Source organism: Aythya fuligula, chromosome Z (genome assembly GCF_009819795.1).
Source record: "Aythya fuligula isolate bAytFul2 chromosome Z, bAytFul2.pri, whole genome shotgun sequence".
NCBI lineage: Eukaryota > Metazoa > Chordata > Aves > Anseriformes > Anatidae > Aythya > Aythya fuligula.
Genome location: NC_045593.1, coordinates 4,701,599 through 4,717,397, shown reverse-complemented (window position 1 = coordinate 4,717,397; position 15,799 = coordinate 4,701,599). Strand labels below are relative to the sequence as shown.

Below are 15,799 nucleotides of genomic sequence, written 5' to 3'. Positions count from 1 at the left end.
ATGCCACACTTCTACCTCTGCTGACAACATTTTACTCATGTGCACTTTCCTCACACTGATTTACTTAACTCTAACTTTTACTGCTGCTAAATATCACTTCTGATTTTAACCTGGAATAATTCTTTATTGTTATATGCCTATTTGTGATTCACATCCATTTTCTTCTCCATATATATTCATCGCAGCATACAGCTTTGAGGGATTTATCTCAAGAAAATATGGTCCCCAGAGCAACATTAGTACCCTGGAGAACAATGGAAAATAATAACTCATAACAGAAGTTAGTAGCTACTACTGATGTTGTTAAGCTTTATCTTATGCTACTGAAAGGAAAATTGAGGCTAGAACACTGTTTATTTGCCCTACAAATCAACATACACAGGCAGCTCAGATACAGACATGGAGGTTTCCCTGTCCATCTGTTAGTAACCAACTAGAAACTTTCATTCATACCATCCTAAAGGCAATCTCATTTGGAGGGTATTACTGAAACATAATCAATATTGCTGCTGATACTCTGAAACACTTAATACTTGTTTCCTTAAAACCAGATATGTTTTCAGAGCCATGTAAAATATTTACAGCAACTGTCAGAGAAAATATATAGTTATCTCTGTGGCTGTCTTCAAGCCTAAATTAAACCTTGCTGTCATCATACAGTACCCTTGGTTGGTTAGGAAAAACAAAACAAAACAAGAACACAGACATGAACTTAATAGGCATAGTATTAATATTTTTTAAAAATCATGCTGTTTCTCTAGAAATTTCAAAAGATTCAATAGACAGTGGTATTATATTCTTCTTTTGTTCATTTTGACCTTGTGCAACATGGACTTCATGCTTTTTTTTTTTTCCTATATTCAGTGTTTCCATTAGAATCAAAGACTTTCAAAAGACTTTCATAAGGCAGTATTTCTTATGTGGGAAAAAAAAAAAAAAAAAAAAAAAAAAAAAAAAAAAAAGGATCTTTCTGCAAAATTTATTTATATCAGAAACACTATTCTAATTTATTTCTGCAAATTAACAGAAAATCCAGACTCCCATGCCTCAGAGCTGCTATGGAGTGCACCCTTAGCCCTGTACACAGCCACAGCCCTCAGGAAACTGCCTGCAGGTTTTTTTTTTTTTATCTTACATTCCTGCACATCTCACTTCAAACCAAACTCTGTGCTGCATTGTCCACTAAAAGACAACAACCTCTAACTGCTCAGTCCCTTAAAAGCCCTCACAAGAGATTACCTAAAGAGGAACACCACTGAATTACGGATGAATCTTCCTTCCTGAGGACAAGAGGGAACAGGATTTCCAGTCAGGCCCAACCTGTTCTTCAGTAGCATCTCACTCTAGGCCTCCTACAGAAAGACCCCACAGCTTCATGAGGCAGCTTTCTGCTCTTTACAACAGGTGGTTTATGAACTCAAACTACCTTGCCTCTGGACCTGAAGTCTGGGATCTCCACCACTGCAACGGCCACAGCTGCACAGCATAGCAAGGGCAGGCTGCAGTGCACCCCAGGGACAGAGATTGTGTACCAGTGGTGTTTGTGTGCCAAAGACTTTGCAACACTGAGCTGTGTTACTGACCTTGGCCTGTTGGAGAACCAGACAGAGCTCTGGCTGTGAGGTCTGGGACTGCTACTGCCCATCTAGCACTTGGTGGAGGGCAGCTCCCAGAAGAAAAAGCTGCAAGCGGCATGGTCTGGCAACAGGGGGAAGAAAACACTCCTACCTGTGACTTCAGAGTAAATAAAGTGCTATTGTCGCTAAGAGCCAGTGGTTTATTGGAACCAGCTATGCTTAAACCTTGTGTCTGCATAGAGAAGTGTGGTAATTATTGAAGATAAGTTTCTCCTGGGGAGAGAAAGTTATAGCTCTTTAAATGTGGTGTTAATATATGTTAAATATATGTTATATATTATATATATTATATTATGTATAATATATATATATGTTAAAAAAAAAATAAATATCTGCTGACCTGTTTGGTGCCTGTTGTAAGGCCAGGCTCCAGGATAGTGCTGGAGCTTGCCCAGGTCTTGAACTATTACAGCTGTTCCATGTGTTCCAGTGTTTATCAGGGTGACTACAGAGTGTGGGGGGCAGGGGTAAGGTAAGTGGCCTACACAGTGTCTCTTCAGGCCTGCTGCTGTAGGGTGAAGGCTCGAGCAGAAGTGGACTCAGGCAAATGCCTGATTGTGTCACTGGTGGTATAAGCACAGCTTTTGCTTCTATGACCAGCTATTCTCTGCTTAAGTATGAAGTACTTCAAATCCACAATTGCCAAAGTAGAGTAATATAAACATAATAATAGTATAACAAAGAGACTAAGTCCTCCAACTTCTTGTCTTCCATTCTTACTTCTGAACTAAAAGATGCTGCCATGCTGTACATATAATTAGTGCTTCAAAGCCTCTGGACCTGAAGTCATGTTGCAGCTGCTCTTTAGTGATAGAAGGTAATAGATATTAAGGAAATGCCTACGAGAATTGAGAAGAACTTCTTGAATAAAGATTGTTGTTCAGGAGTTACCAACAGAGCAAAACTAGTCATAGCAGTTGTAAGAGCACCTTGACCTGTTTAGCAGCTTCAGACCTTATGAAGCAGAGGGCAGAGGCTGAAAGGTAGCAGTTTACACAGAACATATGTGAGTCTTTTTTGAGGAAAAGAAGTATTGCTTATGTTGTTATGCATTGCTACCGTGTGTGCAGCATATTGTTATCCATGATACTATGTAAATACAAGGGACTTATGGAATAGTGTTATACCTTAGGAATCAGACCTACTGCAAAGGGGAGGGCATCTGTAAGGTCTCCCTTGAGGACTTGTCTCTTGCAACAATTTGAGATACAAGTAGCAATCAGGACAGTAGCCTTGAGACATTCAATACAAGCCTGAGGCTCAACAGCATTATAGTCAAAGAAAGCTATAGATGTTCTCCATGTGTCCTGAAGAAAAGGTCTGAAATATGACTCATGAATCACCATTGTTTGAAGAGAACTGCATAATGCAGGGGGAAAAACAAAACAAAACAAAAAAACAGTTGCTGCACAGAAATGAAGAGCAGTCCATCAGACTTGATACCTTTCCCTTGGGGACAGGAGATTTGGCAGGGAGATTTTGCCAACTTATATCCATAGGAGATGTTCTGTGTCATTTGTTTGTCAGTGGATCCTGTCATAGTTTTCACACATCAATTTATGTGACAAGGATCAGGGATCCATTCCAGGCAAGTGGTTGTAGGTTTACACTAGAATTCACTAAATGGCAATGTGTATCCCATATGTAGCCACCTTCCCTTCCCTTGATCTAGGTTTGTGTGGGTAAAATACCCTAATAACCTTAGAGGTGACAGCAACCAAGTTTGCATTTGTATGTAACATTTGAAGGAATGTGTTCTTTATCCATCTCATCTGATGAGAAAGTGCCTGACATGACTACAAAAAAAGTTAAGGGTGTTACGGTATGATTGTCCAAGGAATCATTTTTCCTTCTGGAAGACAAAATGGAATGTCATCAGGATTCCAACAGTAATAGGACTTGTATTTTACTTCTTTCACCTAATATTCTAGAATTCATCCTCATTTTGTAGGACTCACATTTTCCAACATGGGCAATATCTCAAGTTCTAACCTGAGTATATAGTAAAATTCAAGACAAATCTAAGTATACACTAGGAATCTAGGAATAAAGAACATGTGATAAGCCTGGGTAATATTTTTTGCAAAGTAACTCTGATCCACCTCTATGAGAAGAGGAAGATTTTTTTTGTTTGTTTGTTTTTTGACAGAACCATGATAGAATAGATTGTAAGCACAAACAGTAGCAGAAGTCTCTGGAAAAGACACATTGGTGGGATAATTGTTTTGGGATGGGATGGACAAAAGCAGCAGTTTATTCTTGGCTTACACACATGGCACAACATACAGAACCAGCACAAATAACTTACAAAATCTCATACACCATGCTTCCTCTCGAACAGCTTCTATTAAGTTACAACACCATAACAAATCAGGTATTTAGTTACGACAGATTTCAGACATGGATAGCCTCCCATTCAAGGAGTTATTGTTTTTGTAAACTACTTAGACAAACATCATTTTTTTACATGTTTAATACAATACAGTATTGTTAACAGTGTTCAAGATATTCACAATGAGAATTGAATACTTTATAAAACAGCAGAATTTCTCATCTAGAGACAGGTCTACTTTTGCTCCCGCCTTGTCTGGTTTACAGATGTGTTACAAGCCTTCTTTACTCAACTTTCCAAGCTAAACGTTGCTTTAAATTAAAAACAAAACAAAGCAAAACAAAACAACAACAAAAAAACTACCAATATTTACATTGTTTCCAATTTAATAAAAATTTATTTGCTTCCCTTTCCCATTCCTACCCCCTATCCCCATCAACAACTGCCATTTAGCTGGTAGAAATATTAACCCTCAGGCTGCTATATAAACTTTAAACAATTCTGATGACAACTTGTTAGATGCAAAATGAACAATGGTCATAGCCCATCATTAAAGGGTGGCCTTTTTTTCTCCTGATGTCAGAATTTGTGTCCATTGGAGACAGATGACACCTGTCATCTGATTTTTAGAGATAATATGTTCTTTCAGTGCCGATGATGTACAATACCTCTTTTTTTTTTTTTTTTTTTTTTTTTTAATTGCAGGTGATCCCACTCTATTTGGTGCAATCATGAAATTCTGTCCCTACTAGAAATAGTAACAATTGCGACCACATGGTACTTCCTTAAACTCTCCCAGACCATATTAAAACAAAGAGTGTCTCCCCCTGCCTATGGTCCCATTGTGCTGGGTTGTCTCACAAAAAGAGTTTTGCTCCATGATTCCACTTCAAATCACACTGAAGCCTGTGGGCATCTTTTCCTTGACCTTTGGATCTTTGACCTTGGTCTTTGAATTGTACTTGATATAATTATACTTAATATAATTGGGTTGGAAAACTCTAGCTCTTGAGCAGTTAATCAGCTTTCTAAAGAAATAAGCAAAAAAGATTCCTTTATACATAGAATACGCTTTTTTTTTTTTTTTTTACATTGAGCTTTATCATAAAAAGCATGTTTATGTTATTTTGAAAATGAATTTTTACAGAACTTTATAAATGCTGTTATATCAAACACATTCTCAAAAACTGGAGAAATTACTGACAAAAAACCTGAAAGAGCCTCAATAGAATTCTTCCAGTACTATTTCTCTACTTGCATATTTCATATTTCAGTGTCCTTTACTGCAAACGTAATTTAGCTATATGGGAACAGGGAAAAATCAACAAATCCCCAACAGTTTTGAATAAGACCTGCATCCGTTGTTTAATGAAAGTAACAAAAACACATTTTTTAGTAACACTAAAACACTTTTTTTTTTTTTTTCTTTCTGTTTTCTGGCATGCCCATTCTGTTATCTTTACTCACATTGAGCAATACCTTAATTCACAAATAGTTTCATTGACTTTAGTGGAATTACATGTGACAAAATGACATATGCAAAAATACTGAAAAACATTTTCCACTTTTTAAACCATTCTTCAGTTAACAACTAACATCATCATATTCTTCTTTATATATATTGTAATTAAAAATGACATAGGAGTAGTATTTTCAAACTTCTGTATCAGAAATCAGTGTACAAACTTTAGGAAGTAATCTTAAAGTTGTGCTATAGTCCAGACAGCCTAAAAATGCTTGAAGTGTGACCAAGAGTAAATTTCACAGGCCTAAATGCCCTGTTTATATACTTGGGTTTTAACACTTTTTATCCCCCTAGGCTGGCACAACTTAAGTTTAAGCATACATATGTCACACTAGCACAAAATTATAAAACTTTTCTTACCACCACCAATTTTCAGTACAATCAGTAATGGATATTAATGCATATCAGCTAAGTGAAATGCACTTTTCAAGTAGTATGTCTAACATAATACTGTACAGATTATAATGACTTTTTTTTTTTTTTTTTTTTTTTTTTTCCCCTATCCTGCAAAGTTCAAAAATGCATTGAACTTTGTATTTTGTGAGTAGACTTATTGACTGTAGTGATATAACTCACAGCTCAGGAAGCTAAACAGCTGGATAAGGTTTTGTACTCTGTCTCACAATTTTCTTTGTTTTCCATTTAATGAAACAATCAAAAAGAGAATTTTTTTTTTTTTTTTTTTTTTTATATATTACTGAACGGCTTGAAATATAAATTGTGAAAGGTAATTGACAGTAGTGTCCTCTGTGTTTCCACATCTCATTTTAAGTGCTTTCTCTTGGCATGAAATACTAAAGGTGTAATCCTTATTAAAGAAAGAATGCAAGCCGTGCTTAATCCCAAATTTTAACTTTACTGTAACATGTACAGTCACCCGTAAAGGAGCCCTTTTGACAAGACAATGTATGTTAACTTAACAATTTATAGAATGTATCTTTTGGTCACTGTAACAAAACAGGTTATATATATACATATTAAAAAATCTAAGTGTAAATAATTATAGAGTATTTCCACACATAAAACAACTATTTGCACATGATGTGAAATGTAAAGCAAATTGCTAAAAATTTTTTCAGTCTTTGGGATGATCAAAGTATAAGTAACTGAAAATTACAACTAATGATTGAATTTTCATAAAAGAAGGTTTTTGATAGAGGGGCAAAAGGAATGCCCCTCCTACTCACCCTCACTCCCCATTGCTTTTAGACTCAACCCCTTCCCACAATAAGCCACCTTTTTTTTTGGTGTTCTTGGATCTAGCAATATATTTTAATGAGGTTATCTTCTCCTGTATAACAGTACTAATAAGGTTTCCAGTGACTTTTTTTTTCTTTTTTTTTTTTTTTTTTTTTTTTTGTAAAATGTAGTCCTTATTGAAGTTTATACTGCTTCAGAAGTTTTAGGCTATGTAAACTACAGAAGAATATAAATTTAATCAAATTAAGTGAAAGCCTAATGAAACAGAAAATCCTTTATTTACTGTGAAAATTCAGTTACCTTCTATTTTGATAATTCAATCCAGTTTTTATTGCCCCCCCCCAAAAAAAAGAAAAAAAAGAAAAAAAAAAAAAAAAAAAGTATTGTAGTTACAAGCCTGTAATTATACATAGCAAAGAAAGAAAACTGCTCCTTGCCTATGGAAATGTATATAGTTTTTCAAGTTCCAACCCCTCTTTGAGCTGCTAACCATCACACAACATATGCCATTTGGCAATTTGTCTCCTAGGATATTCACAAATTTCCTTCCAGTGCTCTCCACCTGTTCCTTCTGCTGAAGATCCCAAGGTTAACTGGCCAATGACTTCATTTCTTGACCCTCTATCTGAATCTAAAACCAGAAATTCAATGCTGATATCATCAAGGCCCTCACAAGGAATGTCGAAGACAAACAATTCATTGAACACTGCATTGGGGGTACACTTCTTCACATGGGTTTTCTTTTTAGAAATTCTTTTCTTAGCATGGTACAGGTTCACTTTGACGTAAGGATCTGCAATGAAAAGAAAGAACACAGGCAAGTTATTGGACTGTCATTTAGAAATTCCTTGATCTAGCTGATGGGTGGTAAATTTTGTAATATACAAGAATTATGTCCCAGTGAGGGCTGGTTTCAAATTAGTAAAGATGATTTTTTTTTTTTTTTTTTTTTGTGTGTGTGTGTGTGTGTGTGTATGTGTTTGCTTCTGAATTAGTCTCTTTAAGCTGCTTTTATGGCCACCAAATATGTAATCAAGACAGTCAGTAGTTTAGGGTGTGATTCATCTAACCAAATGCTGGTGTCTCCTCCATGAGATAAGTCCTGCCCTGTAGTCCGTTAACCCTCATCTTTACATCTCTACTGCCTCTAAAACTGGTCTGAAAGAACATAAAATTGTAATGAATTCTGACAAATATATATCACTATATATTTACATGTAGCAGAAGTCTGCTTTTCACGCATTTTACAATTTTTACAATCATTTGTGTTAATAAGACTCATGGAAAGCAAAGCCTCAAAACCAAGAGAATAATCCCATGCTGAGAGAATGGATGTAATTCATTTCAGTTGCTTTTTTTTTTTTTTTTTAATAGTCAATTAGCTTGATTAAATTTCTCCCACAAATTTTTATTGAACAAATTTAACATTAAATTTTACTTGTAAGGCTTGATAGGATATGTACTTGGCTTTATGTCTGTACTGTACTATTGAAAAAGGGAAGAGAAAATATCCATATTTTATCTCTGTTAAGTAACTGAGTGTTTACATTCCTTGGAAGTTTTCAACTATTGCAAGATTCCTTCAGTGTTGTCTTCAACAGTGGCTATATTTTTTTTTTTTTTTCAGAGAAATTCTAAGGAACACTTTAGAAATCATCCCTTTCAAGTACATTTATTTTGCATTTATATTTACATGTATTTCAGTGCAAATATGTGCCTGTTTCCAGATTGTAATGGTGCAGAGATGCAATGCTAATTCCTTTCTATCAAGTGAAGTAGTCTATGATGCATATTTAGAAATTTTGTGCCAAAGCTATCAGAGTGAAATGGTCAGATAATAATTTTTTTGTTACCTTGGATTGACAATGGTTTGACAGGAGTAAGGTACGATAGAATAGATCTTCACTTTCATAGTCTATCATCATAATAAACATTTTAAAAATTGGTTTTATATAATTAAAATGTTCATTAGCTTTGGAATGAGAATATGCTACACAAACGCTAAAAATATCAAAATCGATATCCATCAGAGCATTCATGCCATTGTTCATTTATTTTTAAATAACCATTTCTGACTGTTATTTCTGGCTAATAGATAAGGCTGGAATATTCGTCTTAATTTTATTAAGACTACTAGGAGAACTCATCACCGATATTTCTTGGTGTGAGAAGCAGAAAGACTGTGTTATTGGCTGTAGTAATTATGATTCAGTGGTTGCAAAAACTACTTTTTTCTTCCTTCAAGAAAATCCTTTGTGTTGAAAGAGTTAAGTCTTATAGAGACTCAATAGCAGATGTGCTACACTTTTTATAGTCCTCTGCTGTGTACTGTTCTTGTGTATTTGTCTTATTCTCAGGTGGTTAGTATATTGCATTTTAAATTTTATTATATTATGTTATCTAGCATTAATGTGCATCTAAATGCAATTCTAGTATTGACTTCAAAGAAAGTTTCACTGAATGCAAAATGGCACAAATCATGAGAAGGGACTGCAAAATCTTTAGCTTATCCCAAGCAGTGGGATAGTTCACCTTTTCACCTTGTCAAATAAATGTTAATGCTCAGTGGGCCAAATTCAGCACAGCTGTAACTGGTTGCCTTTTTGGATGCTAAGCTGAAATATACCATAATATTTGAGGATCTATGAGGATCCTCAGATGGGGATCTCACTTAATGAGGATCTCACTCAATGTTGATTGTAAGTAAACTGATCTTTTGTCATAAATAAAACCTTTTAGTATCTGCAAACAATATCCCATACTTATGGCAGATGGGTTCTGTTCAAGACAATGACAAAACTCATTGTCTTCCAGTGCTAACAGATGTCATATTTTTTCTAGTGTGTTTGAAGAATAAATTTCTAAAACATATACCCTGCAAAATAAAGCATTGACCTAGATATGAATGAAATTAATAGACTAGAAATAATACAGACAGCTTTTCTGCATTTCTCAGTTATTTTTAATATTTGAAATGTCACATTTCAACTGTCTTCTATCTGATTATTGTACATACTTTGAGCTTATTCCTTAGTAAAACCATTACCTGATAATCCTGACACATCAGACTTAGGTAGATGCCTGGCTTTTAAAACAACAACAGTTAGTGTATTTGTTGTAGACTGATAACAGAGAGAGATCAGTAATTCTCCACGCCCAGATGATTTCTGAGGAAATAAAAGGAAAAAAAAAAAAAAAAAAAAAGACTATTTAAGAGCAATTATATAATTATATTGACAACACTTAGAGCTAATATTTCTCAAATGTCAAATTACCGTGCATCTCAGACTGGTGTAAAAGTGTATAATTAATGGAGCTATGTTGTTTTGCCTAGCAAATATAACTTCCCTGTACTACAGTTACATAACTCTTCTTATCATTGATTATTAGACTGAACAAAAGTAAATAAGTAAATAAATAAATAAATGAAAATATGGGTTGACATGACATCATTATATTCACAGATGATAAATGGAATCCTATGGGGGTGTGAGGGGGATTCTCAGTGAAAGAAAAACATCTTAAGGAAAAAAAAAAAAAAGAAAAAAAAAAAAATTCTGTGAAAACTATGTTGATAAAAAATGAAAGGTAATTCACAAAAATATCTTCAGTACTTCAGTATAACCTTTTTAGCCATTAGCTATTCAAAAACAATTAGTGAAATCTCATCCATGACACTTTCTAAAATAATATAAATGGAATAAAAGTGAGATCAAAGATTTTCTCTATCATTATTAGATTTAAATTTGCAGGAGTTATTTAGTTCACCAGAAGTCAATGGAAACAAACAAAAAGAGTACCTTATGTTCCAGAAAACCTAGTAAGTTATCAACAAAATACCAGTGACGTAGTTAAAGTTGTAATATAGTGATAGAATATCAAAATAATATTAGTTAAAGGTGTGTTGTTTGGGAGACAATTATTTAATTTGTCAGCATGCTTGTTCTTTGAAAACAATCAGATTGAAAGTCAATATACAGTCCACTTCCTTAGCAGAGACTAAAAGACTTGTGTGTGAGGCATGTGCGTTTCTGTGGTTCAGCTATGATTGTAGTCTTTACATTCAGAAATTATAAAACAATATATTACATATTTTTATGTATTTTAGATATTACATATTTTTAGTCTAGTGAAGTTAATATGCTTTGGCATTGACTTCAGTGGGGCTTTGCCATCTCCCTTATATCTTATAGTCCTTAGAATTGCTACAGCCTCTGCCATGGTTGTTATGAGAGAAAAGGTAGTTACAGCTCTGAAGTGAAAGAATGTGCTACTGCACCACCAGTAGAGTCTCAAAGAGGTTCCAGTTCCTTCAATAAAGACTACCTGTATTCTTTAAGAACTTGCTTATCAACCCCTGGAGATGAAGTGAAAGATTTGCATCGATTTCAATATACTTTGAGAAAATATGATTTCAAACAGAAAAGAGGAGTATAATAATAATAATAATAATAATAATAATGTATAAATCTTTGCATTCTTTCCTGTAATGTTCTTTGATTTCATTTGTATAGCTACTTCCTTATGCTGCCACTATGGAAACATCTCAATAGCTCATATGGTAAACTTGTACTCTTCTCTTTCTCTAGCAACATTGCACAAGAATCATAGCTAAAACTAGTACAACACTTCTAAATTTTAAATAAGAAATATGTTACCCTAACATTTCTTTTGATGATCTCTCTGTCCATTAGCATCCTTCCTTCTGACAATTCAATTCCTGCAAGGGGGATGAGGACTTCTCCAATGACATCATCTCTGGAAAACCTGTCAAAGCTCAAGATCATAAAGTGAAGTGTTAAGTCTTGAATTTGGCTGTAGGGGATCCCATAGAATGTGAAAGTCTCATCAAAAGCTGGATCTAAGGTTTTTCTCAGCACTCTGGTTTTCACCTTGTGCTTTTTCTCAGGCAGAATTGTCATTTTGATGTAAGGATCAGAAGTCATTGACTGTTCATCCATTGCTGGCAGACCACGTGCTTCCTTGATGTTCACTACAAATGCCTTTTTCTCAAAGTTGTACTCTAAAGAGAAAAAAAGAGTTCCTAGCTTGTCTTGTTTTTCTTCAGATGACAAGGATGTGATGGACTTTAAGCTATCAGGGGATACTGAATCTTTCTTCCTTTCTGAAAATTGTTTTGGAGACACATTTTCAAGATTTGGAGAGCTCTGCATTTTAGAGGTTGTTTTGGGGAAATTGCCATTTAGATCTTTCTTCTCCAGGTCTAGATGGAGAGAATTCTTAGGCATTGCCGATTTGTTCTTTGCTTCACTTTTATCATCTGCTCCAAACTTCTTCTTACTGTTGAGATTCTCAGGATAAATATCAACTCCCTTCAGAACATGGACAAATTTATATGGAGGGGTCTTATTGGATTTGGAAGATTTGCGCTGGCAGCAGATCCAAGCAAAAAGGGAGACAGAGAAGACAAGGCCAAATGCACTAAAGATCCCAACCACTGTAGGAATTTCATCTGCAAATTAAATAAACAGCAACAAGCACATAAACAGCAATGCCTTGGACTCTGTGTGATATTTAATAAAGTAAGAATTTAGCAAAATAAACTGATACGGGATGGTTATAGCAGCAGAGTCAATGGACTGAAAGTGCTTTGCATTGTACATATCGCTCGCCACCTGCAGGCGTGAATGTGCAATCCCATACAAAGACAATTTCTATGTTAGTATTTTTCCATATATTGGGTGTCTGGAAGGAAAATGCTGTTCTCATCCTAACAGCAATAATCATAAGTGATATAATAATAAGTATATAATCATAAGTGATAGCTCGACTATCTCATCCCTCTAGGTGTAGTTTCTGTGTTTATATGTCAGTGAGTAAAACTATTTCAGGTTTCATCTTTGAATTTATGTAGCTTTATTGGTTAGGTAATACCGATTCTGAAGTATGTGTTACTTATAGATACAGCATCTGCTTTTCACACCACTTCCTAGAACACTTTGTACACTCAATTAACCCATTCTTATGGTCTAATCCCATAACTGCAAGGTATCTCTTGAAAAAAAAAAAAAAAAAAAAAAAATTTTAATGGTTAAAAGTTATAACACTCAACAGTTTCATTTCAATAGGATTTTCAGTACTTTGCTGGAAAAAGACTAGCATGTTATATTTAGGATATAAAAAAGGATATATTTAGGATAATTATATTCCATGTGTATTACACAGATGGATGTGACACTGGGCAGTCACACGTGAGTCCAAAGCTGAAAAAATTGCTTAAGTGATACCTTTCAATTTAAAACATTATGAATCAAAGCCATGGGGAGTTTACAGGAAGGGTCACTACTTTTTAGCAGCATATAAGAAAAACATAAAAACTGAATTCTCCTCTAGCTTAATATGAATCCTATAGTAAAATACTGAATGAAGAGAAAACTGAGCAAGCCTTCCAACCTCAATTGTCATGTGGATACATTAGTTACATATAGAGTATCATTAGCCCTTCACAAGGATTCATCGAAAGGGCAAATGAGCACAACTAATTGGAAATCCAATTTTGCCCATAAGTAACACTACTAAGTGAGTTTAAAACTCCCACAATATAACAATAAGAGCTTAATCTTTATTCTCTGCAACAATGGAGACCAGTAGAATATTAATGGAATGACATTGTTTATGCATAAAAGCAATTGTGTAACAGTTCTGGTTCCTCTAATTCACATCCAGGAGGATCTGCTAATTATTTGCAAAACTATCCCCCTCTATGAATTACTAAATCAGGTTCATCTAGGTAAAAGCTGGACAAATAGATGTGCTAACACAATAACTTTGCTTTTCAGTGCGATGAGTCAAAAAAACAAACAAACAAACAAAAAAAAACAATAGTAACGTAACAAAGTAGGACATAATGTTCCAGCACAGAAGGAATCAAGCCTGGCTATTAATTGCTTCTGACAATACTCATGCTACTTCACCTTTACCTACAAACTGTATCAATCTACGTACTTAATCATAAGGATTTAATGAAAGAACTGAAAGATATATACATAATCAAAACCTATTTTTTTCCAAATTAAACACGTGGCTCTGAGTTACAAGAATTCCCTGGGCTGCAGAAATTTAAATGTACATGGCATAAAGATAGAAAGTAAGGAGTAATTGAAAATTAATTAGAATATTTTAAATAGCTTTTAAGAAAGATTTTCACATTTTCAATACTTTTTCAAGAGATGACACAAACATTTTATATTAATGAAAATGATGCTATATTTTTATTCTACAACTACTGAAAGCAGTGGTAGAATCAATTTAGTATTTAAAATATTAATTAGCTGACTTAAATAAGTAATTAGATGAGGATGATGTCACAAGCATAGCTAGAGAAATCAAGTGGGTGGGGCAGGTAGGAAAGAAGAGGGAACGGTAACTAAAATGTTTTTATATTTATAGCTAATTATATTACCACATGAATTTCTTGCTGTTGTCATAATTTAAATGAGTTAGTTATCATTCAAAGCAGTGTATTAATAGGAAATATCACTTATTGATCCTGGGAGAAATTATTGTTTCAGTTATGTGATGCAAATCTGGAGTAACTTCACTTAAGTCAGTGGAATGATCCCTGAATTAAACCACTGCTAAAGCAAATAACATCCAGGCTAGAGTCAATATTTGTAAAGCAGAGTTCAGAAACATTTCTACTCACAGCTTTTCTGAGTAAAGCCATTTAGTTACCTGTTCCATAAGTGCATATTATGACTTTTTCTGAAACTTCCTTTATCACAGTTATTCAATATGTAAAAATGACACAACTCAAAAGTTCATTGTTACCATTGCTATTCTCAGTGAACACAGATTAATCAAGACAGAGCTGTTTAGCCAAAAACACTGGGATCCTGTACTTTCATCCTCCTAGCAATGTTCTTTACAGGACTACATTTGACTTTAACTAAAGGTTGACAAGTCTTCCTCTATGACAAGAAAAGAAGAATGACAATTATTTCAAGAATGACAAAGATTTTATCTGTGGCACAAGATGTATTTACATCATTTAAGTCCAAAGCCATGCTACTTCAACTGAGACAGAGAAAACAACCTCATCCAAAAATGCACCCAGTCAAACCTCTCCATCTCCCCCAGTGATTTAGTGTGGGGAACAGGCAGGGGGAAAGGAAGAGAGAGGGATAGAAGGGCAAGAAAGCAAATTTCCCCAACTTCTGGAATCGAACAGAACTAGGGAATATAAGGTTCCTCCCAACACGCCGCGGGTGGTGAGGCGCTGGGGTGGCTCAACAGAGCCTCCCTGCATGCTCTGCTCCTGGGGAAGGGAGCAGCCCCCAGCAGACCCTAGCCCCTCTGCCGGGACGGGGATGCGCTTACCGAAGTGCTGGCGACTGGCCGCGATCGGAGCCATGTTGGCAGTGTGTGCTGCCCGCGGAGCTGGGAATGATGCCCGCGGTGCAGGAGATGCTGTCGCCGGACCTGGGGATGCTGTCCACGGTGCTGGAGCCTGAGCCTCACCCCCGGTGTCCAGAAACCTGCCCGGAGCCCTGTCTCTCAAACCACCCGGGCAGCCGGCTTTTCCAACGTGTTTTTAAAAAATAATAAAATAAAAAAAAAAATCGGAAAACAAAACCTGGAGACACGAGCGGTGGAGGAGGAGGAGGAGGATGAGAGGGGGCTGGAGGAGAGGGGGGAGGGGAAGCTTCGGTCCTCCCCTTTGCACACTGATTTGCAACCCCCTTCCTGTTTTGGCTCTTCTGAGTAGCTCTGCTCCGAGACTGAAGACGTGGTTGAAACCCAAATTGACGCAATCCTGACGCTACAGGGCTGAAATCAGCACCTTTCCCACTTCCCATCCCCCCCTCCCAACCACCACACCCTCCCTCTCTTCGTCCCTTCTCTCCCCCTTCCCCCCCCTCCATCTTCCTTCGGATTGAACATGCACTCATCGATTATTTTAACTGCCCTGCTGCAGGATATGAGCTCTCACCCTCTGTCGGACACAGACAAGGGAATGCTAATTCAATGTGTCTTGCGTAATACACGGGTGTGTCTGTTTTTCTGGGGTAAGATCTATTTATCTGCTGATTTATCTATCAGGCTACAATGATGTGAAGGAGATGCCAGCTCAGATGGTCCAGA

The 15,799-nt window shown here is 35.8% G+C and overlaps 1 protein-coding gene across 2 annotated transcripts; it reads right to left on the bottom strand.

The window, feature by feature from the left end:
* Positions 1-4,640: 4,640 nt before the first annotated feature.
* On the bottom strand, positions 4,641-15,468 carry SYT4 (synaptotagmin 4). 2 transcript variants are annotated; one of them, XM_032205718.1, is made up of 4 exons: positions 15,035-15,468; positions 11,353-12,167; positions 9,741-9,861; positions 4,641-7,487 (listed from the first exon to the last, which is right to left on the bottom strand). In XM_032205718.1, exons 1-4 carry the CDS (start codon positions 15,066-15,068, stop codon positions 7,180-7,182), a joined length of 1,278 nt encoding a protein of 425 aa, XP_032061609.1. In that variant the 5' UTR covers positions 15,069-15,468; the 3' UTR covers positions 4,641-7,179. The 2 variants fall into 2 exon arrangements, with proteins under 2 accessions (XP_032061609.1, XP_032061610.1); XM_032205719.1 differs by having other exon boundaries at positions 11,359-12,167.
* Between the last annotated feature and the right edge of the window lie 331 nt (positions 15,469-15,799).